Source organism: Podarcis liolepis, assembly GCF_965112155.1.
Source record: "Podarcis liolepis genome assembly, chromosome: 10".
Classification (NCBI taxonomy): domain Eukaryota; kingdom Metazoa; phylum Chordata; class Lepidosauria; order Squamata; family Lacertidae; genus Podarcis; species Podarcis liolepis.
This window is the reverse complement of record NC_139562.1, coordinates 37,118,014-37,145,653: the sequence shown is the minus strand read 5'-3', so window position 1 is coordinate 37,145,653 and position 27,640 is coordinate 37,118,014. Positions and strand designations below refer to the sequence as shown.

Below are 27,640 nucleotides of genomic sequence, written 5' to 3'. Positions count from 1 at the left end.
ATTACAAATCAACAGGTAGAGTTCTCTTTATGTTTGGAAATGGTCCTGTTTCCTGGGCCAGTTGTAAACACTGGTCTGTAGTTTTGTCTTCCACAAAATCAGAATACATAGCTACAATTGAGGCATGTAGACAACTGGTCTGGATTGAGCAACTGACCAACTAACTATGGGCTTTAGGTTGTTTGGGGAGAAACCTGTCCAGTTTCTCCAGGCCCTCCAGCTCTTTTGGGACTACAATTTCCATCATCCCTAGCTAACAGGACCAGTGGTAAGGGATGATGGGAATTGTAGTCCCAAAACAGCTGGAGGGCCAAGTTTGGCCATGCCTGATTTAGGAGAACCAAAGCTGTTTGAAATTAGTATCTCAAAGTGGGATTTTATTTTTCCAAGAATCAAACACATTGGGGTAAAATACCACTATGTGTGTGAGGTAATACAAGATGGACTTGTTGAGTTGGCATATTGTCAAACCAAATAGATGACAGCCAACATTATCATCAAGCCACTCCGAAGAGACAGTTGTGAGAACCTTCAAGCCAAGATTCTGGGTGGTTTATTAGTATTGCATGCAATTGTTTATATTTGCCTGAGAAGAGATTTGTGGGAAATTCAGCATCATATTAACCAGCATGCTCAGCTCTAGTTAATGCATGAAGGGGTTAAAACCACAGAGTAAGCTGTTTTACTGGACTCAGCTAGGTTGTGCCCCCTTACCTCTGGTGATGAACAGGAAATTTATTTGTTCACTTTCTTTCCTCTGTTTGTTCTCTTCCACCATGTGAACCAACCAGATAGGGCACCTCAACTTGATTGCTCCAAGCTCAGAACGAGTGTTACGAAACTTCTTACCATATTTTGTAACCCAATTTTTCTGCCCATGAATCTGTCCTTTGAAAGTCTGTAAATAACAACCATTTTTACTTACCAAACTGTATAAAGCAAAAGTGCTACAAATGACTTAAAACAGGATATTTAAAAGGTCTATAAGCATATATTCTTATGCTTCACTTTGCTGCATGTTTTGTGTTTTAAAACCTCTGCTGGGGATCTTTCTTACTGCTGAGTATTCTGCCTCATGTTTGGATATAGGAATCCAATGGATTCTTCTTCATTTAACCAATCATAAACCGACACAATCAACCAACTATCTTGAGTAAGTGTCCTGATCATACCTAGAACAATGAGAATGAGCAACTGGATTTTGGGTTTTTTATTGGCAAAGCACTTAATTGCATCAGCTTATAAAGTGCAAGTGATATACACAGCACTCCCCACTAACTACAGTTGTATCTTGGTTGCCGAACACCTTGGAACTCGTACGTATTGGCTACTGAACAATCAAAAACCAGAAGTGAGTGTTCCACTTTTCAAACAATTTTCCGAAGCTGAACATCCGGCACAGGTTCTGATTGGCTACAGGACGTTCCTGCAGCCAATCGGAAGCCATGCCTTTGTTTTCAAACGGTTCTGGGAGTTGAACGGACTCCTGGAATGCATTCTGTTCGAGAATCAAGGTACCTGGTTAGGCAACTTACCAGCAGACCTGTGCTCCATCTTCAACAGCTGGAGCAACACTGTGGCCCTGCCCACCTGCTTTCTTAAACCCCCTTGTCTAACATGGATTACACAAGCACCTGAAAGCTCATCAACAGCAGTTTCAGCTGTTCCCATCACCCCCTTGAGCATGGAGACAGCGGATTGGAGTGCTCAGAAAGGATCCCAAAGATACAACTCTCTCTGGGGGTGTTGCAGGCTCCTCAGCTGCCTCATGGAACCCCACAAATCATTGGTCCCTCCCCCTTGATTCTCTTCCTCCCCACATGCTTCCTTTGCCCACACATCCTCCCACTATTTGGGCATCAAAAACACTTTTTTTGTATTGTTGCCATAAGGAAAAGTATAGAGAAGCAACTATATCAGAACTACATGCAACAGTATCTCCTTGGGTGAAGTCTTACAAAAGTCTTTATTCAAAATGGCATCTGACACTCAAAAAATGGAGAAGAGCACCACCCACTCCTCGTGATCCTTCTGCTAATTTGGGCAATGATATCTTGAGTAGAGTCTGAACGTATAGAGAGTAACTGCAGTGGGATAGGCATTCTAAAATAAATTATGTTATTGTTAATGAAGGATGAATGACTTGCTTTTAGGTGTCAGCTTTCCTATTAGTGGTCACTCACATGTAGCACTGGGTGATGGTAATGAGTCAGGGAGGGCAGGTACACTTAACCAGCTGCTACTGCTGAGCAGTGTTCGAAAAAGAGGATGCCTTCCATGTTGTGTTGGTTTCTTCCTCCTTCCCTTTTCATTTTGTCTAGCTCAACCGAATGCAGCATCACACCATCTGCCTCTATCTTCTTCCTCAGGACCTCCCCAGCATAGAAGAAATGAGAAAGCAGGAGAGATTAATTATTTTCTCTTCTCTTCTTTACAATTTTAGGGGAAGGAATGCACTTCTGTCTTCAAGTTTAGGCTACACATTTCCATTTCCTTGCTAAATCATTGAGAAATGAAGGATAAATCCTGGGATCGGATGTTGGGTTGCTTACTTGAATGAGCAAATAAAACATAGCTACAAAAAGCTTCAGTGTACTGTGTGAAATTTATCAGTTTATTCTAAATTGTTCTGCAGTCATTGGCATGCAGGTATTAGACCATCTTCTGCATCGGACTGTTTTCAAGGAGCGTCACTGCCAATTCGGAACGGTGTTAACCCCCCATCCTCTGTGATATCTCACATCATTTGCCTGTTCCCTAAACATATTGCAATCTTAAATACTGCTCATAACTCTTAACTTTTAAAAAACTTTTTACCCATTTAGAACTTTAACATCATACTGAATCATATAAATGTTCCATGAAAAACAATCTGCCTCCAATCGTGCAAGGCATTCATTATTTTTAATGGGAATGTTCCCAGACTGTCATTTTGCTTGTCTGATAGCCACACTTTACTTGCATTTCAAATGGAAAGTATTAGAGTACATAATATAAGTGTTAGAGAAGTTGTGGTACTCTTGGACATGTTTCTTATTCCTAAAAAGGAAATGGCAGCTTTGGAGATTTACAAAGTGGTACTCCTAGTACAACCTATTAACAGACCACAAGAGTATTAATCTGATCCCTGTATCTTTTTTATGGGAATTCAGAATTACTCATTGCATTGCTTCTTTCTTGAAAATGTCTAAAACTCCCTAATGTCATCCCATTTCTTCCCTCTCTTTATTAATGTCTAATTTCACAATGTTTACAGAAACAGGTTTTCTTATTCATTTGTTGAGAAAAATTGTGTGCAGAAAGCTTCAAAAGAGCAGGAAGAGAGATATATTTTGAATGTGAAAAGGGCAAAAAGATTAGGGGCGGATCCAGTTAATCCCAGATATGAGGGAAATCTGCACGCTTAGAGTTGCATATGCAGAAGAGGGCCTGATGAGATCTGTGGCAGATTCAAATAGAGTGAAGCATGTGTCAGAGGTGAATTTACTGTATGTGAAACTATGGGTTGTGCCATGTGGTTCTTGGCTACATTAACTGTTTTTTACCAACAAAAAAAAGGATCTGGATTTCAGTTGGCATATATTAGTTTGTCAAAAACCATTTAACCCTTATTTATTCATTATGAACAGTCACACAGAGAAAGTAAAAGATGCTTAGAAAATACAATTTCATATCTTCAACTTCAGAGAATAAAAGTGGTATAGGATAAATTGAAGCAATGGGGAGAGGAAGACATCTTATTTTTATCACACGATCAGTGCAGGAGGGCTTGTGTATAAGAGCAGTCTTTAAGTACCAGGGACATGGGTGGTGCTTTGGTCTACTGAGCCCCTTGAGATTGCCGATTGGAAGGTCGGTGGTTTGAATCTACGTAATGGTGGTGAGCTCACATTGCTTTGGCTCAGCTTCTGCCAACCTAACAGTTCGAAAGCAAACCAGTGAAAGTAAATAAATAGGTACCACTGTGGCAGGAAGGTAAAAGGTGTTTGCACTCACTCTGGCTTCCGTCACGGTCCTTTGTTGCGACAGAAGTGGTTTAGTCATGCTGACCACATGATCTGGAAAGCTGTCTGCAGACAAACGCCAGCTTCCTCGGCCTGAAGTGAGATGAGTGTCACACCCCATAGTCACCTTTGACTGGACTTAACCATCCAGGGGTCCTTTACCTCTACCTTTTTGCCTGTGAGTATCAGAAGAATCTGTTGATGAGGCTTTTAGCTCATTTCTCATTTGGTTTTGAATCCTGCAACAATTTTGGAACAGTGTATTTCTCACTTAAAAAATTAATGATTAAAGGACATTTCCTTCAAAATCTGATATGCAAAATCTGATATGCAGGAAGAAGAGTTTTAGAAATAAATTTTTGCATATACTGTACTTGCTTTTCACTAAAATCACTGACACTTAACAAAATAATTTTCCAAGTCACAGGCAAGATTTAGAAAATAATTTTTGTGATACAATTATCTAGGTATGATATATAGGTGTTTAATATGATTTAACCAGGTAGATCACATTCTAATTCCCAAACCAGTTTGATGACTCCAGGACTGGTGGGTTTCCTTCAGAATACCCCTTCCCCAATATCCAGCACCTAGTTAGAACACTTTGTTTAATTTGCCTGCTTTAGGGGAAACTCAGCCAGATGGGCAGGGTACTACTACTACTAAATTATTTATTATTTAGAAATGTAAATGTAAAGTATGCAAGTATAATGATTCATTTTATGGCCATCTACTCCCTTTAAGTTCTTCAATGTATTTCTTTTTGTCTCCTAGGTCCTATTACAGAACATTAAGAAAGTAAGGAAATTAAAATGCCCAATTTGCATGACAATAGGTGGTAGTCTGCTGTTTTACTCAGAGTAGACCCATTGAAATGGATAAACATGACTACATTAGGTCCACTAGTTTCAATGGTTGTACTCTGAGCAAAGGTTAGTTGCCTGCTTACCCTGTGCTGTTTTTCTCTTTTCACGTCTTAATATACATGTAAGGAATTGGAGGAGAAAAATGAGCCAGGTGTATCATTCAAATCATCCAAATTTGGATACATGTGAGCAGTATATTTCCTTTCTTCTGAAGGAACTCTCATTTTAAATGTTGGTGCATTTGGTGAAAACAGCAAGGTAGTGAATTAAAATTATCTGAAGTGTGAAACATCCAGGACTTCTTCCAATTCCGGGGGGTGGGGGGCGGGCACACATTTTGTGGTAACTGTACAATCATGAATGTATGAACGCGGAACATGATAATGTTCATTATTTTAAGACACATCTATCTATCCCATCGTTCATGGTGAATGCAAGAAAAACATCTGATCACTAGAGGCTGCTGGGACACAGTGTAAGCAGTTAACTGCCTGGCCTTCTTACAGGATAAGGGTGCTCAGAAGTAAGAGACAGAGGGAAGGGCTCTCCTCATCCTATGGCCTCATTTGTTTGTTTTATTATTGTTTCCATCTCTCTCTCTCTCTCTCTCTCTCTCTCTCTCTCTCTTACACACACACACACACACAAACTTGGATATCCTCAGTTCTACCTTACCCATGGGACACGGGTGGCGCTGTGGGTTAAACCACAGAACCTAGGACTTGCCGATCAGAAGGTCGGCGGTTCGAATCCCCGTGACGGGGTGAGCTCCTGTTGCTCGGTCCTTCCTCCTGTCAACCTAGCAGTTCGAAAGCACGTCAAAGTGCAAGTAGATAAATAGGTACTGCTCTAGCGGAAGGTAAACAGCGTTTCCGTGCGCTGCTCTGGTTCGCCAGAAGCGGCTTAGTCATGCTGGCCACATGACCCGGAAGCTGTATGCCGGCTCCCTTGGCCATTAAAGTGAGATGAGCACCACAACCCCAGAGTCATCCGTGACTGGACCTAATGGTCCGGGGTCCCTTTACCTTTAGCTTACCCATATCCCACCTGTTTCCCCAAAACTCCCAACTCTAAGCCTTACCTAGATTTCCATTCACCATTACTGTTCAGACCTTGTTACACTATTTTAACAGTTAAACATGCTTTGTGTCTATGTTTATATTTCTTTCTGTTTTCATCAACTTTTTCTGCTAACTCAAGATCTGATTGCATTTCTTCAAGAAAATTGTTTTCTTTTCCTTTCCTTTTAAAAAGCAGTTGCTAAATTTGCATGAATTACATTAGATTTTGGCATGTTGCTTTATATCAGTATACTCCGGGTAGGGACGCGGGTGGCACTTTGGTTTAAACCACTGAGCCTCTTCGGCTTGCCGATTGGAAGGTTGGCAATTTGAATCCCCGCAATGGGGTGAGCTCCCATTGCTTTGTCCCAGCTTCTGCCAATCTATCAGTTTGAAAGCACAGTGCAAGTAGATAAATAGGTACCGCTGCCTGTTTCTGTGCACTCTGGTACTCACCACGGTCCTCCATGTGCCATTGGTGGTTTAGTTATGCTGGCCACTTGACCTGGAAAGCTGTCTGTGGACAAACACCAGCTCCCTTGGCATGAAAAGCAAGATGAGAATGCACCCCATAGTCATCTTTGACTGGATGTAACCTTCCAGGGGTCCTTTACCTTTACCTATTGTACTCCAGGTAGGAAGGGATCTCTCAACCCTCCATTTTTTCAAAATTATCTGAGAAAACCCTTTACCCCCTCAAAGATCTCAACTTTTTGCTGTTCCCACAGAACTACCAGGTGACTATTCTGCTGTTCTCCCCCACACACCTTAATGCTTTTTTAAAAAAATAATAATAATCATAGTATTGTGGATTTGAATACTGCACCTAAATTACAACTGCAAACAAAAACAGCCAATTTCCATAATGATATTAATTATTCTAGTGTAAAAAGTCAAAATTTCATTTGGTATAATAGAAACTGAAGAAATTTTGAGGAGTTAAGAATTTATTTGTTACTTTCTGGAATAGCCTTCTTCATGATATTAGTGGAACAACACTCATTCCCGGCAACTGGTGATCGGAAGCTCGGAGCCCATGAATTTGAAACCAGCATGGCTAGTAGCCATTGATAACCTTCTCTTCCATGTATTTGTCTAATACCCTTTTAAACACACCAAATCTGTGGTAGTAAGATCCATAATTTAAATATATTGTGAAAAAGCACTTCCGTCAAGGCCATATCCAACATTCTCTGACAGAGTTTAAAGATACACAATAACAGAATCCTACACAGCAGTTGCACTAGCAGAGGCAGCAGCTGATTCTTGTTGTGCAATCTGTTCCACAAGAATACCAGTAGTTGGTAACAAGGTGAAACAAGTACAGTATACTGCTATCCTATTCTTGGCCTGTTTTCTAATAAGGCGAATAGAAGTCTGAGGTACCAATCTTCATTGAGAAAATATCCCAAGGGAAATGATTATTTTCCCCTTCTCACCACCTCTGTTGCTTTATACCAAAAGAAGAGTTTTCTGTTGACTCATCTTGTTTTACCCTCAGCTGATGTCCCAAAACATTTATCTGGTAAGCTCTGTATAGCTCTATACAGATAATCTGTATGCTCCATTAGCTCAGTAAGTTCCCTAAGGTATCTAAAGCATTTTTATCAGGGAAGCCAAGAGCAGGGATGATAGGAGGGTGGCCACAGGGTGAGTTTTCTGGTGGTTGGTGCAAAATATTAAATAAATTCATAGTTGTTGTCAACATGTTGAATGTTTCACTAGAAGGGCTGAGACTCTTTTCAATTTTCTAGCAGGAGCCTTAGCGAAGAGATATATTTTGGATATCCTTTCAGCTTTATTTATTTATTTGTAAAGTTTTGAATTGTATTATATACCATACTGAAATACTATTTTACTTTTATGAGGGGGATAATGGAAATCAAGGAAAATCTCTTACCTCTTAAATGCAAAACCTTCTCATATGGCCAAACTGTGGTTAATACGATAAAAAGAAAATAGTTTATGGAAACATAACCCTGCCATTTTTTTACTTCTCTCATAAAGGTGAATTCCTCTTTTCTTCTCCAAATGTGTTTTAGTATCTTATTAATAACTAGAGGTGAATATTTTTTCTTAAGATTTTCTCTTCAGAAAAAATATATTCATATGTATTTGAAAAGATATATGTAAAAACAATTAAGATAACCCATGTTAACTTTAACTGTTGCTTTTTATAATAGCTATTAGTTTTCTGAAGCTATTCTGACATTGTTTTGTACAGGAGAGGCTATATAACACACAACAAGGTTTTGGAGTTTGCCAGTACTGTTTAATATAAAAACATACATACATTGAAAATATTGTATTTTAGACAATTAAGAGGTATCCAAACTTTTCTTTGACATGTGGAAAGATATATAGTTAACTTTGAAGACAGTGATCCCAGAAATATACATCCTTATTTTGGTATGCTTGCCACTAACTGAAGCCAGTTATAGAGATGAATGTAGAAGGTTTGGTTTCAGATGACTTTTAAAAGAGAAGACTTCTAAATCTGCTCATCAAGTTCTGGCCAGTTATATATTCTCAGATGTAATTCTAGATACTGCTGAAAAGGAAGTCTGCATATCTCTCTACATTCTATTTTAAAAGGTTGTTGAAACGCAAATGCTGTGAAAAGATGAAAGTGCATTGTTGTATTTAAGAGCAATGATGTAATGTTGTGGGCTTATGCCTGCTTAAATTTACCCATGCCTGCAGTTTCACTGCGTACATCCCCTTGAGTGGGTTACTGCAGATGCTCAGATGAATGGAAATCATATGGGTATATTGTTTGGTGGATTATGACACAGAGAAGTGGTAATGAGAGCAAGGAGAAACAAATTGCTCCTCTACAAGTTAGCTGTTGTAGTCCAGAAATAGCAGCATCCAGGGATACAATAACTCATGTATTTTGTGCAGCAGATGTTTCCTAATCTTGCGTAAAATTATATTTAGGATATTTATAAATGAAAATTTGAATATATTAAGAGAGTATTTTAACCAAGAATGCTAACAAAAGCAACATTTTAATATTGCTTATGTTATGTAAGCACACTGGTACCTACATTCAGGCTTTATTCCTATGGAGTTTGGTTGAGTCTTCAGTTGACTATTCCTGCCCCACACCAAGAATAATATATATATATATATTGGAAGTTTCATTTCCTTTTCCTCCAAGAAATCCCTTTGTGTTGTTGTAAATACCACCATCTATATAATTTCTAATTGTGAAAAGCATGACAAATATTTATCCCAAATCTCATGCACAGTGGAATACTGAAATCTGTTGCGCTCAGCTAATTGATAGAGACCACAGAAATATACCACATGCTGGCAAGGAAGTAAAACATAGTAAATTCAGCAATTTTGTCTTGGAATGATCTATTAGGTTTTTGCTTCTTCTTTTTTTACATACATAAAGATATCCACTCTGCAGGTACGTTTCCAGTATTTGGCTTTAATGTTAGCAAACATTTTAACAGGCAACAGGTATTTCTAGCAGAAATGCATTTGTGCATCTATTTGTAATTTCCAAGTTGTATTACAGATCGTTCATAGATACAGCGGAAGGAGGATGGCTGGATTTCCCAGTACTGCACAGGGTTGCTAAACAGACTCACTCCTGAATAAGAAGCCTTTTTGGTGTTGTATCCAGGAGGACAAAAATCATTGGGACCAACGGCAGCAATTTTATTGTTGTGAAGGTAGACCACCTGGAAAGTAGAAACATTGTAGAAGTGAGACAGGCTATTGTGTTGCAGAAACCTAACATGGGTCATTTATCATCATTTCTTACATCGATTTCCACATACTTAAGCCAAAATCACTTTTTAAAAACCATCCCTTGAGCAAGCACTGTAACCAGAGTAGAAGAAACTTGCTCCCACTCATTATTAATACTTCACTCTGCCCACCGGGTAACGCACTAAAGTTCCCTGCACATAGCTGTCAACTTTCAGATTTGAAAATAAGGGATCAGCAGCCTCGAAAATAAGGGATCAGCAGCCTCACCTGTCCCGGGGACAGTCTACGGGATATCTAACAATCCGGGATAGCAGTGGGAAGCAGTGGGAAACGGCGTTGGAATAAGGGAATTTCCCGCAAAAAAGGGGAAGGTTGACAGCTATGTCCCTGCATTGTGTTGACATCTTCATATATTTGTTGCCATCCTTGTGATACTACAGGAAGACCAGAAGGCAGAAGCTCTTTTGATCCTCTTATATACATTTCCAAAGCATATATAAGTCCTATGCAGGAGTTATTGTGCTTACACAATTGGGTTGTGAGGGGCATATGTCCCAGCCCCATTCTCCCAACTTTTCCTTTGATTGCACGCACTTAGAAGCTTCTTTGTGTCTGGGAACACTGATAATGCAGATGTTGTTATTGCAGGAAAACTTTTAAGTGTGTTCAACCAAACCTGCTTAAAAACTTTCTTCAGACCTTCCCACTCAGTTCGGGAATGTCAGCAATGGATCGGTTGGAGATGAGGATATTGGGAAGTGGGGACAGCATCCCCCTGCACCCATGGTTTAAGCACAATTACAATAGCACCAGAGTAGGGCTGTAGACTTGAACAACCCCAATTTATCACTGTTGAGGAATGCTCTCTGTTACACATGTGGAACAGTGAGTGACACTGAGAATAATGTGGCCAATCTCTGCTTGTCTGCTGCAGTCCCTGCTTTTCCCCCCTGGAGCCACTGGATTACAAAAAGACTATTGATATTGTTTTACAACAAATGAAAATAAGATACCTTGTAATGCAGATATTATCACTAGATCAGTAGCTAAGCAAAGTGGGTGGAAAAACATAAATGAAAATGGTTTTTTGTCCACCTGGTAATTAGTCTTATGTTATCTGTTATTTATTAATTTATATATGCTTTTATTCCTATGATGGAAGTGTAAATAGCAAACATCAGGTTCCTAGGTGGTGTCCCACCCAGGAAGCTAGCAGACGCAGACTATCCTGTGTTAACTTCAGAAAGGTTACTATAACTTTCAGAAAGGTTGTTGGATAATGGCATTCAGACCAATTGTTACATCCCTACATGCACCATTACTTCATATAATTAAAAAGGTTCATCAGAATGATACATTACAGCTAAGCATTTATGTATTAGTTAGTGAATGGAGGAAATGCAGTTTACTGCTCTATTAGATTTTCCAACATCTTTATTAGATGTAGGTACTACTGCCAGTCCTATGTTGCCTGTGAGATATACAATAATTAGAAATGTTGTATATCTCAGTCTTATGGTATACTTTACCTGTACATATTTGTGTTCTCCAAGCCCAGGAGGTACTTTGGCAAGATCATTGTGGTCTAAATGTAATTCTCTCAAATGTGGCACGTTAGCTAGAGAGCCATTATCCAGGCTAGCAATGTTATTGAAACTGAGACCAAGCCTGCAAGAGAAAAATATTGTGCAAGCTGTAGTGAAATAACTGTTCTCATAGATAATTGTTTCTGTAGATTCATCGCACATTAAACACCTTGTAAGCTATTATCTGTATTCTCTAGCCATGCCACAAAAACAGGAAAATAGTGCACAAGTTGCTATACTAAAAAACATGTACTATAGTTACATTTAATTCTATTGCACATGGCCAGTTGTATTCATGTATTGTGCCTACATAGGCTTATTACGAAGCTAATTTCACATCATACAATTATCACTATGTGCACAATATATCAAATTAATAACAAGGTAAAGGTAAAGGGACCCCTGACCGTTAGGTCCAGTTGCGGACGACTCTCGGGTTGCGGCGCTCATTTCGCTTTACTGGCCAAGGGAGCTGGCATACAGCTTCTGGGTCATGTGGCCAGCATGACTAAGCCGCTTCTGGCGAACCAGAGCAGCGCATGGAAATGCCATTTACCTTCCCGCTGGAGCAGTACCTATTTATCTACTTTCACTTTGACGTGCTTTCGAACTGCTAGGTTGACAGGAGCAGGGACTGAGCAACGGGAGCTCACCCCATTACTGGGATTCAAACTGCCGACCTTCTGAGTGGCAAGCCCTAGGCTCAGTGGTATAACCCTCAGCGCCACCCACGTCCTTTAGTAACATGGTACTTAGTACCATATTATTTTAAAGTTAGATTTTAGTACCAGATAAGATTGCAATATCTCTATACATATTGCTGCAGCTAGAGATACCTGTATAACAAGAATATGAATGCATGCCAAAGCAGGTGGGAGGTTGCTTTTTGTAGTGCAGCATAAAAAAATAGACTTATTTGTGGAAATTGGGAGAACCCATCAATATAGATGTAATTTTTAAGAACTGGTTCTTTACAGCTTTGTTTTTGTGGTAGCGTGTATACAACTCCAGGAAATATGTATTCCCGTCTCATATTAGACATTTACTCAACGAAGGTAGGGCAAACTACATTAGTATATGAAAACTGTTCATTTAGTATTTTTTAGCCTACCTTGAAGACTATTAAACACAGAAAGATGAAACAATTTAAAGCTAGAAAACTAGCTAATGTAAAATTCAATACATTTTCAGTAACGGCTTCTTTTCTTGCCAAAGTGCTTGGAATGATCCAACTCTAAACAGCCTGAAACTTGTTAACAGATGCAGTGAGCTGTGGCTGTTGAGGAAGGTTTAGGCTACCAGTTTTGCATAATGCTGGGCATTTTTATAAAATAATAATTACTTAGCCAAATTGGTGAGTCCTTTTAGACTGTCTGCATCAACTTTGTTGATTTTGTTGCCATCAAGGTGAAGTTCTGTCAGAGATGTGGGAAGACCTGCAATAAAAGATGGAGAACATGTGTTGCAAAGACCCGTGAAAGGTAGACTGTATACAAAAACACATTGCACACAAAGCTCCTGTGGGAGTCAGTGGTCACTTCATTTCAGGGGTGATGAGGCATGTTTGGCCTTTACTATAAAGCGTGTTCTCCTTCATAGAGAGGACGTGTTGCAGTGGGGTCTGACAGGCCACCCCTCTGTTGTTGGGCGAGATAGTATGGCTGACCATCCACAGTGATTGGGCGGTTGGGTTACTGGGCAAATTTTGCTGTTGCCATTTAGGGGGACAGACTAAAGGTAATAAAATCAAGTCATGCAGCACTGACTGGGCTCTATAGTTGCGTGCATCGTTCACTTATATGGGAAGAAGTAAATGTGCACTTTCTGGTTCATTTAGGGCTTTCATACGTCCAGGATTTCAGAGTGTCCTAGTTTTTACTTTTTGAAATATGGCAACCCTAGGTTCATTATGAAGGAAGAATCCGAATTTGCTCGCTGTCCAAGAAGGTCCTAGCTGCCTTGTTTATCAAGCTTTTTCTTCTCTGTATAGCTACATTTTAGACTCTCTTTTTTGGTCTTGCTAGAATGTGACAATGTGGTTTTCAGATAGATAGATAGACAGACTGCTAATTAGTTGGAGATTTATAAATGAAAAATAGAGTGGTACAAGATATGGATGGATCACTATCATTATAATATTTTGCAATTGCACGTGTTCCATCCTGTTTCTTTGTTTATGTGATTTTTTTTTTAAAAAAGCTACCAATTAATATATGAATATGTATTATTATAAATTATGGTAACGCATCTTGTTCAGTTTTTGAGTCAAGAACTGTACTGCAAAAGTTGAAGAGAAAATCTGGATAATTATATTATGATCTGGAGTTAATGAGGAGCAGATCAGGTCAGCTCACACTGGAATTCACACAAAATAAATTGCTTATTTACTCCAATCAGTTCAGCATTGACTCTGTCCCTCTTCATGTCCAGCCTATGCAATGTGCAGAGCAGTGTTTCCTATACTTGGGTTTCCAGCTGTTTTTGGACTACAATTCCCATCATCCCTGACCACTGGTCTTGCTAGCTAGCGATGATGGGAGTTGTAGTCCAAAAATCAGCTGGTGACCCAAGTTTGGGAAACAGTACTGTTGGTCAGTGGTTCACCCATGCTTGTGATTGTACACATATTCCTAAAATCATTCCTAAATCTTAAAAGCAGAATGTAAATAGGATATAATAAAGGCTGACCATGCAGAATGATGGAATTAATCTCACAAGTTTAAATAAAGCATAAGTATATGCATACTTTATATTACTATTCTCTGCTTCTCTGTGGGAAAGTCCGCCCTCCTAAGTGTGAATGATAAATGCATATTTGATACCACATAGCGTACTTTTCCGTGTATAACACGGCCCCATGTATAGGACGCCCCCTAATTTTGGGGACTCCAATTTAAGAAAATGACCCAGAGATGTGGAGCTTTTTGGGGGGGAGGATGGCCCTAAGTTGTTGAGATTTTGGGGGGAGGATTGGAGTTGTTGAGCATATACACAGAAAAGTACGATATATACTTTCAATTTAAACTCGAGTGTCTTTTGTTACTGTATTCAAAAAGTAAAGTAATATTCTGCATGTGATGCATTATATGCATTCAACAATTTTTAAATATTTTTTACAATTTACACAATTTAAGATAAAAATATAAAATAAAGTTCTTCATAATATTTTGGCAGTGATGCTGTACACAGCCTCAGTTTCCCAAGTAGTGTGCTTACCTTTAGGGACAGTTGTTATATTGGTATCTGAAATACGGATGTAAGAGAGTCTCTTCATCCCTTGAAAGCATCCATTTTCTACACCTGAGCTTTTTAATGGATTGGTACCCAGTTCTAAAAATAAACAACATTGACAATTCTTAACCAACAGATTAATACCCCTCCCTCCTTAATTCTTCTCTAATTGTGTTAAATTGGCTGCACTGTACTTTGCGAAATAATTCCAGCCTTACTTTTAAAATAAAAATCACATTTAGTGTTGTGATACCTCTGTAAAGGTTCTTTATAAGAAGTGATAACATTCAGCTGGTAAATTCACAGGAGATTTCTTTTACTTGATTATATTTTCTGGGTTGCAGCATGTTGTGAAAATTTCATTCCATAAAAAATTGGAAGCTGGAGATTTTAACAGCCTAGCTGAACACTATGAGACAAATGTTTACTTCAACTCTTCCTTTTGATTTCTCTCAGTTACACCCTCCTTTATAATGCCCAACTGTTACCAGTGAAAAAAGGGGGAAGGTTATTATCTAACACATGGTCTAACGCATGAAAAGTACTTTAGCAAACTCAGTATGAACCAAAACACTTGATACGCCCAATTACACTTCTCTTTTTCACATTCAACCACCCACTGTTACATCCCCTCCCCCTTGGAAGTGTTTACATCAATAATAAAATTAAGAAATTTCGTAGTCTGGATTCTGTCAAATTCTACTGACTTTAAATTTTACCATCTTTCATCTGATAAAATCTTATCATGGACTCTATCTGTAAGCAGCGATGCATACCTACGACAATCATATTACTTAGTCCATTGAAGACGGCTTTTCTTAGTTTGTTTATTTCATTTTCATGTGCTCGTAGCTCCTGCAAGCTTTTAGGCATGTTTTCTGGAAGTTCCTTCAAATTGTTTTTGGAAAGGTAAAGTCTCTCCAGTTTCTTGAGTGGAGCAAAAGCTCCTGGGCTGATTTTGCTGATTTTGTTGTTAACAAGGATCAATGCCTGTAAAGCAAGAAACAATAAAATAGAACTTTGTTAATGCCACACATGGGCATACTGTTAAAGGAAGATACAAGTATCCACTAAAGATACAAACGTCCATTAGAATGATAATTCTCTATGTCCTACAAGTTTGTACAGTCATACCTCAGGTTACAGATGCTTCGGGTTATTTCCGAGTTTCAGAAGTGCTAAATCGCACTATGCGCAGAAGCGCCAAATCACAACCCGTGTGTGCGTAGACGCGCCGCTGCGGGTTGCGAACGCTGTGGGTTGCGAACGTGCATCCTGCACGGATCACATTTGCAACCTGAGCATCCACTGTAATGTGATTTGGCCTTCATGTTTAGGACTGTGACATGGGGAAGGGGGCCTTTAACTCTCCAGCTGTTCAACTGGAACCTAGTGCATACTCTGAAAATATGAGTTTACTGTACTTTGGCTTTGCTCTGAGAAATGACTGCAGTGTCACTGCAAGGAATCGGATGAAGTCACAGTGGTACAAACTAAGTACTGGGGGATGCCCCAGTAGTTCCCTCCAAGTACTGTATCCTCTCCATAGTAGCTGCTGTACAGAAAAGTTATCTGTGCTTAAGAAAATGCATAAAGGATCATGTAAATGCAAGCCTTAATAGCCTCTCCCTCTCAATGTCTACTATATCTATAGTTATTTAACTCTGGTCAAAAGTTGAGGTTGCCTCCAACAAGAACCTTCTTCCATTAATTGAATTAAACCTACATTTACATTTCCTGGGAATCATATTTCTCCACAAGGGATGTCTCAGTCACTTGTCTGAGAGTTATGACATCCTTGTCACCATGCAGCAAGAAACATATATTGACTGTAAAGACTCAGTACTTAAATTAATTAACAATTAGTCCCCCTTCTTTCCAGCCCTGTCTTTAGAAAGATCACCCTTTGGGTTAAAGCTAATGCCAATCGATGAGATTTTTTCCTATGTGGGCATCTCTCAGTCCCTACTTAGTTCAGCTTTCTGCACAGGAGATCACTGCCCTGATCCATTTTTTGGGAAACTTCCAGGAAGCTGCTTCATATCACTCTTTTTCAAGACACCCCAACCCTATAGATGATTGTGGGAACTAAACCGCCTCACCTTTAGCTAGATAGCTATCCTTATTTCCTCTCCACAACTTCTTATTTTTCAGCTGTACTTGTTTTTCTGTTTTACATTAGTTAGGACCTTTGCAGGAAGAAGTATCATTACAAAAAGAAACATATTTTATTTTTCTATTTAGGGGAGGGTTTCTCATAAGCCAGGGCAATATCTGCCTAAAGGGAAGCCTAAGGGTTGATTAGATTATCAAGTCTGTCACAGAAGACATAATAATTAATCCAAGTGTGCTTGACCATTGGGAACTTCCATATCACACATTGACATGCAAGCATCTGTTAGGAATCTTGGTTGTGATTGTGCACATAAAGGCAATAGTGAAAATTAGAAAACCATTTATATCTCCTTTGCTTGCAACAGCTATTTACATCTCATTCATTTATTATTCTCCTGTCTTCCTTATTTCTTCAGTCATGTTCTCTCTGAATTCTCACACTAGTCCAGTTCTAGTCATTGACATTCAAGCTTTCCCCCCTGGTGCATTTAGGCCTCCATCTATAGTGTGCCTGGTTCCCATCTATATTCCATGTAAGGTATTCTTTAAGCTCCATCTCTGTAATAGGAACATTTTAAGCTTATGGTTCAGGGAACTTGGGTTTGGGTACACTGTGACTCATAACAACTGACCATCTTTCTATATTTCTTTGCCAGCTATTCAAGCTACAAAGCCATTTTACTCATTACCTGCCATTTTGTGTAAATAAACCTTATAGTCATGGAACTGGTTTTGTTAGTGTTTACTAATTTTCTGCAAATAAGCAAAGCAATGTTTTGCAGAGTAATCAGGTCCATTGCAATAACCTCTGTGACATAAAATTATTTCCACTGAAACTCCCAGGAGTGATGGTTCTGTGAACATAAATGAGCAGATCTTGTAACACACACACACGTAAACATAAATGTACACGTCCTAATCAGAATTCCCATGACTGTCATAGTTTGCTCAGAATTTGATTTATATAGCTCATACAGGACTAACCAGTTTTTTCATAATGAAACAAAGTACTTTGGTTCTTTAGATTTAAGGCTCAGCACATACATTCTGTGTTGTCACAGCTATTCATCTTGCACAAGTTCTGAATTGATGCTATGTCTGAGTCACTCAAAAAACCTCAAAATTCAAGCCCCTCAGATTATCACATAAATTTCTTGTGTGTAGAACCAAAAAAAGTGTTCCTTGCTCACAATTTGTGCCTACTTGAACTCAGACTTGGAATATGTTTTAAATATCTGGTCTGTGTCTTAATATCTAAAGTGCCTTTGAAAATGTGAAGAGCAGGCTTCCTCCATCACTGAACAGCTATAGCTTTTATACAGTCTTCTCAAATACTTAGGAACAAATTACACATTGCTTTAAATGTAAGGTCATTATTAAGAAGAACCCCGCAGGATCAGGCCAAACCCCCACCTAGTCCAGCATCCTGTTCTCACAGTGGCCAACCGGAGGCCTAGAGAGAGACAGTACCTGAAGCCAACAATATTCTCTTTTTAAAGGTGCAAGGGGTCTGTTTATGGAGGGTTTAACTCTCTATGTGCTGTAGTATCAATGCTGTTTGATGAGAGAGAAAAGCTATTGACTTCTCTTCATGCATGCTGTAGACCTGATTCTGACTGGATCCCACCCATAGCTGCTATTAAAAAAATACACTACCAACAGGCCTTAAATAGGATCACACATTCAATGTATTACATTGTTTGTCCCTATGGATCCAGGGCAAATGGCATGGCTTTCATGCAGTCCTTAACCCCAACACTTTTATTTTTAGCAGTTATTGCCCCCTCCTTTGCCATCATACTGTACAGTCAAAACTGCACATCATTGTTAGTCCAGGAAAATATTTTTACTCATGATCCCGTCTCCTCCCTGGTCCCCAAGGAAGTCCATTCCAGATCCCACACCTGCTTCTTTCTAGTTACAAAAGGTAGGCATCTTCCTGAGTAAGCTCCTGGACAGGAACTTTGATTTCACTGTTCTGTTCTCCCTCAGTCTCTGAAAGGAGGCTGGTGGCAGTAGCCAGACATCTGTGAGGTGGAGGGGAAGTCGATCTTCTGAAATGAATGGGTAGAACTAGTAGGAGATCAGAAAGTGAGCTTCAAAGAGATATTTTTTAAATGGAGTGCTCTCTTCCACACAAATACACACACACACACACACACACACACTCTCTCCATAGCTAGGTGACCAACCTGTTAAATAACTACAGGGAGGTGACAGGGTTAATCTTTCATCTGTTCTCTGTCCCCTTCCTTCTTGACACACCACTACAACCACAATATAATGCAGTATATAAATTGCATTCACTTCATATGCAGCAAGTAAACTGAGGCAGAGATTGATTTGCTCACTGCCACATAGTCACCAGAGCCTAAATCACTGGACTACAGTAGCAGTCATCTGGCCCTACTATGTTATGTGAACCTTACTTCTTGTGTACCTGTTTCCTCTTCAGACTCTCATAAAAATATGAGATTAAATATATTTACATTTGGAAAGTGCTTTGAGATGTTTGGAAAGCAATAATTATTCAGGAATAATGTTCCCTTGTTATTTTGATCAGTGGAACACAGCTGTAGAGCATATTTGCTCACTGAATGCATTATCTTACTTGTAAGAATGGAAAAACAGATGGTTCAACTCTCTGTTTTGATTTCTAGCCATTCTAAATCCTTTCATAATTAAACTTATGCCAGCTATCTTTAAAACGTGCAGGAGGAAAAGCTGAACATTTGCAAAGATCAGAAAATATATAAACAGCTGCAGGGAGGGAAAACATGAAGAAAAAGCAAAAAGAGGAGAAACTATTATTTTGAACAGTTCATGTGTTGTATATTTTCTCTCTAGTGTATTTGATTTCCTGTTCATTGTCAGTAAAACAGGAGGTATGTTTTGCAGATGGCTCCACTGTGTATATGATAGATGTGCATGGTTTTAATTTTGTATACTAGCCAGGAGTGGCCAGATCTCTGAGAGGAAGAGGTCACTCAAAGTTCAGCAGTGCTAGCAGAAAGCCTCTCCCAAAAACATTTACTGTTCATTTAGCTGTGGACATATTTTTCTCTCTTCAACTCAGAGCTACAAGGACTACCACTGAGATATAAATGACCAGTCCATTTTAATACGAATCTCTGAACATTGTTGATAATGTTCTATATATGTTTATACACCACCACAAACAGAAGCTGCTTAAAAATAACACACACCCTTCCCCTGCATGCAGTAGGAGCTTCAGAGCACTTTTTGTTGCCAGGGGTCAGCAACTAGATTAGGGACTTAGAGAGCTGCAGGGCCACCAGTACAAGGTGAAGGTGGCATCTGGTGTTACGATATAGAAGCAATGCGGCCGCGAGCTGCTAGCTGGAAAGCAAAACATAAATGGGAATGTTGGGACTGTTCCGTGGGAAACAGAGGGACAGTCTATTCACAGTGCGAAGCACCGGAATTAGCTCAGAGTGTAATATGAGCTGTACAGGAAGTACAGGAGGAGTCTGTCTCTCGGCTGCTGGAGTTTGAAGAGAGCAGACGTGTTTTCTGTAACACTGCAAAGACAGAAATAAAGACATGTAAATACGTTTCTGTCTATCTCTTTCCCCTGCCTGGGGGGGGGGCAGGAAAGAGTGGTGTGTTCTTCTCACACTGAGGAAGATCGCCAATCGCGACCTCGCCTGTATCCTGCCGGGAAATGCAGACAGGGAGGTCAACCGGAGATCAAGCCGGGTGCCTGGAGAATGGCCAGTTTCTCCTGATAATGGCTTGAATTCCAACATCAGGCACATCAGCCTGGAGCTGATGCAGTGATCGGGCCTAGATCAGAGCCAGCAATGGCGCCAGCTTGGAATCCAACATCCTTTGCCAAATCAGCCCTCCACCCTGAAATGACTCATTTCAGGGCTTTCTGTTGTCTGCCACTGGTGGGGATCCCACTGCTGTCACCCATATGTTCAGTGGGTGAAAAGTGGTGCTACACACCAGTGGACTATTACTGGCATCATTCAGTATGCAAAGATAGTGAGGGTCAGGCAGAGGGACACCTCTACCTAGTCTAAGCACCCTAGACCCCAAAGCCTGATTTAAATGGGGTGTGGATTGCTCTTCCAGTCAGCAAGCTAATCTTGTGCCACATACTTAGTTGACTGGTCGCTCACCTATCCAAATGGTCCCAAACACCTTTACTTTATTATTACTATTATTTATTGAATTTGTATACCTGCAGGTCTCAGGGCCATTCACAACCCAATAACCCTGACAACACAAAATAAAAACTCCCCAAAATAAAAACAACCCAATAATATCCCTTCCAACTCACACCCTCTCATCACTGCTGAACCTAGTCATTAGGTGGATGAATTGATGATAAATACAACTTTTCCTTCCCTTCCCACTACTTTAAATTAAGGTGACCACTCTGGCAGGAAGGTAAACGGTGTTTCAGTGTGCTGCTCTGGTCATGCTTGCCACATGACCCGGAAGCTGTCTGTGGACAAACGCCGGCTCCCTCAGCTAGTAAAGTGAGATGAGCGCCGCAACCCCAGAGTCGTCCACGACTGGACTTAACGGTTAGCGGTCCCTTTACCTTTTTATGGGAATTCCATACCTTGATTTTTACTATTTCTTAAACAAATTACTAACCATCTTCTAGTGGTTAGTAAAACCACTCAAAAGGAAGTTCACAGAATAAACACGTCAAGCATAATAAGCACCAACCAATAAATACAATAAATTGCATTTTCAGAAGCAAGCTGCAAATAAACCCCACCCTCAAACCCAAAGTGAATGAGTAGAAAAACACCCAGAGCCACTCTTGTCTTTAGCATTACTTCACTTATTTGACAGTGGATTCTGGTGGGAGGTGAACTTACGGCAGAAACACATGTAGCACTTGGGCTGCTAGCATACCAAGTAAATGGTTCCAGATTTAGCTGGCTATCAAACACAAACTCCTCCTATCCTAAGGAGAACATATAGCAAAGAAGCCAGGTGGGAAAACTTGAGAGGAGGGATTTGCCTGGACCAAGGCTGCTAGACATGCTCATGGCAATTAGAGTACTAAAAATTAAACTGGAATGGGAAAACAGGGATGTAGCCCATATGTTACTGCTAGGCAACCACGCAAACATCTAATAATCCTGGGGCACGGTAAAATTCTCCAGCAGTCTGGGTGAGCTCAAAAAGAAAAGAAAGCAGTGACAGTTACAGTTCTGCATGAAGGAATTCTCTTCACACAAATGTTCTTCCAATAGTTTATATGACTAGTCTTGGTGAAATCTCTCTGGGATTTTGTATTTTGCAATTGTAATTGTTTGAGTCATCTTGAGTTCAGTCTTGCATGGAATTTGTGCCAAATCTGTCCAAATGTTAAATTTTTTTAGATCCATTACTTCCTTTTGCATAATTAATTCATTTATAATGTTTTTGGAGGCCTCCCCCCCCCCTTTCCATCAAGCTGTGTTGCTGGTGGCAGTGGCCTTTTAGTCACAATATTGAGTCCTTGGAAGGAAACAGAACTATATGATTCCTAAAGATGTTACTGTTACCTAAGGCCAGCACAACATTTCAAAAAATATTGCCAATTCATCATTTCTCAGTTAGCTGCTAAGCTACAAGTAAAGCAACCAGTCAAGTGCCTGCCCTTATCTCACTCCATATGCTTTTCCCTGACTGTCCTGTGCATGCCGACTCCTGTGGCTCAATCCAACATATGATTAACTTGGAAATTAATCCTGCTCAGTACAACTGTGTCCCTAACTCCCAATAAGAGTGCATAGTTGGTTGTAACTCTGGAAACCAGGGCGATGAGGAAGAGAAGTCAGCAGTCTAAACAATAAGAAACACTCAGTCTGAACAGTCAAAACATACTGAATTGAGGGATTATTCTGCTCTGAATCTAGCTCAAAAGCAGCCACAAATATACTAACCAGTTTTAATATCACTAGCACCTTGCGTCCTTTGTGCAGCCATGTAAACCAGGTTCTCTCTTCATCCTTCTATATCCACAGACAGCAATTCACATACTATCCAAAATGATTCCACAGAACTCCTTAGGGGTTCACTCATTTTTAATCCTTTCATACAAATCCCCATTTGGTATAAATTTTGATGTGTTTCCGAATATCTCTAAATTGAGATATTCAGCTCAGTTTTAAATTATTGCACAGCTGATGGGTATAATTTGTCCACACTCTTACCATCTGTCCTGTGGATGACAACTTTGTCCAAACTATGGGGACAACAGAAATATTAAAACAGGCCTGCTATGGGCAGTACTGCATGTTGATTTTGTTGTAAGAAACTCATTAAGTCTGGAAGTAAGATATGCATGTACATGTGTCTGGGAAACATAGAACAACCTTATTTCTCAGGTGCATGCATTGCATATACAGTTATTTCACACTGGTGTTTTCTGCAGCAGTTCTAATAGGTACCATTAGATGTTTTCAGTGGTAGTTGAAGAACCAGGAAAATAACCAAACTTCTGCTGTGTATTCAGATATATTGGTGTTGTTTTTCATTTGGGCACTCCTAGCCACTGAGGGATGTGGGTGGCGCTGTGGGTAAAACCTCGGTGCCTAGGACTTGCTGATCGTAAGGTCGGCAGTTCGAATCCCCGCGGCGGGGTGAATTTCTGTCATTTGGTCCCAGCTCCTGCCCACCTAGCAGTTCGAAAGCACTCTTAAGTGCAAGTAGATAAATAGGTACCGCTTTATAGTTGGAAGGTAAACGGCGTTTCCGTGTGCGGTGCTGGTGCTGGCTCACCAGTGCAGCCTCGTCACGCTGGCCACGTGACCCGGAAGTGTCTTCGGACGGCGCCGGCTCCTGGCCTCTTGAGTGAGATGAGCGCACAACCCTAGAGCCGGTCACGACTGGCCCGTACGGGCAGGGGTACCTTTACCTTTACCCTTAGCCACTGAGGCCACCTGAGCACTCCAGTGACCATGTAGAAACCAGGACTTGCCAACCCAATCCTTCCAGGGCAGTATAATCCCATCCAGGGCAGGCTATCACTCCACATCCTACTACTAAATCGATTTCAGAAACAATTGCATCCACCCATTACTAAGATCGCAGAAAGGAAGGTTGTCTCTTGCAAATACCTGTTGTTTGCTGTCTGATGTTGCGAGAGAGATATCCTTTAAGTTTAGAACATCTAAATTTCTTGTTAGGCTTTACAGGGGAGATAGGGGACGGGAAATGATTTATCCACTAGGGGTCAGTGAGTAGAAATGTAAACCATTATTAGTAGCAGTATTCTTGTTGTTGTGAAGCACAATTCCCCTATCCCTCTGATATGCTCCAGAAGGATACTCTGACCACCAATAGGAAAAAGCACTGAGAGGAGAAAGAGCAGGGTCACATCCACCCATCTCTCTTCTGATAAATGTCATGAACCAGGGTAGCCAAGGCAGTTTCAGGGCCATGACCAGACCTGAACCCATTGTAATGAATGCACCTAGCTTATTCCTGCTCATTAATGTCAATAGATCTACTCTGAGTAATACTAAATTGACTATAACCCACAATTACAGTAGCAATAGTGGCTTAGTACATAACATTTATATGTTTATATGCAAAATATTTATATAGTACCAACAGCAAGGTAGATATTATTCCAGGTCAGTCTCTGAACCTACTGGAACTGATCAAACATGTGACTAACATGTAATGTGTATTTCACTGCAACTTACATGAAGATCCTTCAAGTTCTTGAAATCTCCATCTTTTATTTCAGTAATTTTATTGTTCTGTAGGTCCAGGAGAGTCGTATCTGGAGGGAGATCCTTTGGAACTTGATCCAGACCTGTAATGGGATTTTAAAAATAGCAATTAATAAGAACAAGATAAAAGTCCTGCTGGATCAGACCAAAGGTCCAGGTAGACCAACATCCTGTTCTTATAGTGGCCAACTAGATGCTTATAGTAAGCCCACAAGTAGGATCTGAATGCAACAGTCCATACTTGTGATTTCTAGTAACTCGTATTCAGAGGCATATGGTCTCCAACAGTGGAGGGAGAATATAGCCATTATGACTAGTAGCCACTTATAAGGTTAAATGGTTAACCCTGAATGGTTAAGTCCAGTCAAAGGCGACTATGGGATGTGATGCTCATCTCGCTTTCTGGCCGAGAGATCCTCTTTGAATTTATCTATTCTTCTTTTAAAGCCACCCAAGCTGGTCACCGTCACAACATACAAAAGCATAAAGATGGGTTAAAGAGGGTCAATAGTTACTTATATCTTCATTATTGAAGCAGAGCAACTGATTTCAAGCTTTCACTACCTAAAAATTGAAAAGATTGATAACAACTGCTACTCTGAAATGGACAAGTGGTTCATCTACCCCAGCATTCTGTATTTGATAATAGCCAGTTCCCTAAATGAGGGTTAAGACCAGTTTTTTCCAAACTTGGATCTCCAGCTGTTTTTGGACTACAGCTCTCATCATCCCTAGCTGGCAGGACCAGTGGTCATGGATGGTGGGAATTGTAGTTAAAAAGACAGCCGGAGACCCAAGAATGGGAAACATTTGTTTAGATGAAAGACAGACAGAGCTCTCTCAAGTTTATTGCATTATTCTCTTATTAGGGATGCCGGTGGCGCTGTGGATTAAACCACAGAGCCTAGGACTTGCCGATTGGAAGGTCGGCGGTTCGCATCCCCGTGACGGGGTGAGCTCCCTTTGCTCAGTCCCTGCTCCTATCAACCTAGCAAAAGTGCAAAGTAGCAAGTAGATAAATAGGTACCGCTCCAGCGGGAAGGTAAACGGTGTTTCCTTGTGCTTCTCTGGTTCGCCAGAAGCGGCTTAGTCATGCTGGCCACATGACCCGGAAGCTGTACGCCAGCTCCCTCGGCCAATAAAGCGAGATGGCGCCACAACCCCAGAGTCAGTCATGACTGGATCTAATGATCAGGGGTGCCTTTACCATTATTCTCTTATTCTGGGGAAGTCACACAATGAAATGTAAAAATATCATAAACATCCAGTTTGCTACCTTGTATCTTCAACTGTTCACAGTAGTCCTATAACAATTCATCTGTAGTTCTTTTCTCACTTTGGTCCTTAGCCAAGGCATCATTGATCATCAGTGCCATAGGAGTTATTCCTATCGTTTATTCCAGGGTGCCCTCCAGAAGTTGTTGGGCTATAACTTCTGTCAGCCCTAGCAAGCACGGCTCATAATCAGAGCTACCTCTTACTTATTTTATTGAATTTTGAATGAAACCAGTCTTACTGATACCCCCACCTCCGCCATCCATTGAAGTAAAATAGCTTCCCTTTCCCCACCAATTCAAACAAGCAGTTTCTTCATACAATGTCAAGTCAAGCTTTAAGTTCACTGCTTCAAATTCCAAGTCCTCCATGTTCTAATTATGGTCAGTTAAATCCTAAACTCTAATTCTGGATGACAGTCAGGGACCCGGTTTTGGAAACTTTCCAAATACCATGTTCTGCTGACTTCAGCAAATATGAAGTGCTTGAAGAAAGGCCATGTTTGGATTCAGTTCCTTGTCATACATCTAAAAAGAATAAATTGTATGTAATCAATGTAGTCAGACCAAAAACATGCCTCATTTGATTTGTATCCTTCCACTAAAGTACAGAGCTGATCACTGATTGTAATGAGTAAAACATCAGAATATAATTAAAGATGTTTAGCATTATTTTTACATTCAGGCTTTTCCACATATCAGTGCTCTCATACTTATCCTCATCTAAAATGTCCAGGCTATTAGATTTATAAAAACTAAGACAATTTTAAATGACTCCACTGCCATTTCTTTTTTTGAAACAGAAACTATATACAGAGCGTTGTTTTTCCAAACAGATTCATTTCTGTTCTGTGAATGCCCGAAGAACATCAGTCAGTTTAAATTAAAAACACTTGTGATACCATTTCATATATGTGGCTTAGGTGAAGGAAGAAAATTAAAATTATTTCATATTACATAGCCCTATCTAAATTAAATAACACTGTCACCCACATTTGCTTTTCTAACCAAAATATCTTGTAAGTATGCATATTCATTCTGTCTGTCCTGTTAGTATAGAAAGTTTTCACAGAAAGAAAGAATTGCTCAGTACTGCGATATGTGCCCATTTTTGACACTAGCCCTGAAATTAATAGTCATGACTAACTTGGGTCAATTAATTTAAATGGCTACACAGTTTTTAAAATGCAGAGGCCCAGAATAATATTTCAAAGGCCTGGATGAAAAGAAAGGTATTCACTTGGCACCAAAACTCAAAGGTGCCTCTGAATGGATCTTAAGGTTCAAGTAGGTACATATGGGAGAGTAAGCAGAGAAGACAGGGTAGTGAGGAGTCTGGGCAATTTATATAAAATCCACAATTTATTTCAAACAAAGTTAACACTAGAAAATATCATAGAAGTACAAGCTGAAACATTTGAAGATAAGACTAGATTGATTTATGAATAAAACCAGAGGTAGAACCTTAGCCTTATCTTGATTCATCTCTCTCTTTTTAACTTCCCATATTCAGTCTATTGCCAAGTTATGTTACCCTACCCCCCTTACATTATTGCAAACCTATGGTCATTTCTCTCTGCTCACTAGTGAAAAGTATGGTTTGTGCTCAGGTTTTCTCATGCCTTGACTACTGCAGCCTTCTTATCTCTGAATGCCATATGTCAGCCCTATTTCTATCCATAAGTTTATGAATAAAATAATTTATTTATTTTAACCAAGAAATCTTACTGGCTTACTGTTGGTTTATAAGTTAAATAGAACTTCAAAGTCCAATTTCCATGAATTCTGAAGCTTGCAAAGGTTGACTCAGAATAGCTTGCTGTTATAGATTCCTTGTTGCAGGAGCTGATAGAATTGCCTAATATGTTTATATAAACCCATACTTTTGGATTTACTTATTGTGCTTAGGTTTAAGAGAAGACTTATTGCCACTACAAGTTTGCATAAAATTTGCATTTTCTTACAGAACTTGTTGCAAGCACAACTTGAATAAGCTTGAATTATTTCATCCATCTGGACTCTTAGCAAATTAAAACATGCGAAACTGATCTAGCAACAG

General features: G+C 39.9%; 1 protein-coding gene and 1 long non-coding RNA gene across 4 annotated transcripts in view; one reads left to right on the top strand and one right to left on the bottom strand.

The window, feature by feature from the left end:
- LOC310687661 overlaps window positions 1–27,640 on the top strand; it is a 224,711-nt gene that overhangs the window by 35,590 nt on the left and 161,481 nt on the right. The window lies entirely within an intron of this gene.
- DCN (decorin) overlaps window positions 8,182–27,640 on the bottom strand; it is a 31,040-nt gene continuing 11,581 nt past the window's right edge. The window contains exons 3-9 of one of the 3 annotated variants that reach the window (XR_014516509.1): window positions 24,278–24,390; window positions 15,254–15,467; window positions 14,463–14,576; window positions 12,589–12,682; window positions 11,190–11,328; window positions 9,357–9,629; window positions 8,182–9,317 (exon numbers count right to left, since the gene is read on the bottom strand). Coding sequence is in view for 1 of the 3 variants with exons in the window: in XM_083463029.1 (XP_083319155.1) it covers window positions 9,435–9,629; window positions 11,190–11,328; window positions 12,589–12,682; window positions 14,463–14,576; window positions 15,254–15,467; window positions 24,278–24,390 (869 nt within the window). In the remaining 2 variants the exon portion in view is untranslated. Of the gene's footprint in view, window positions 9,900–10,106; window positions 11,329–12,588; window positions 12,683–14,462; window positions 14,577–15,253; window positions 15,468–24,277; window positions 24,391–27,640 lie in introns of all 3 variants that reach the window. The other 2 variants (XR_014516508.1, XM_083463029.1) reach the window with 2 other exon arrangements.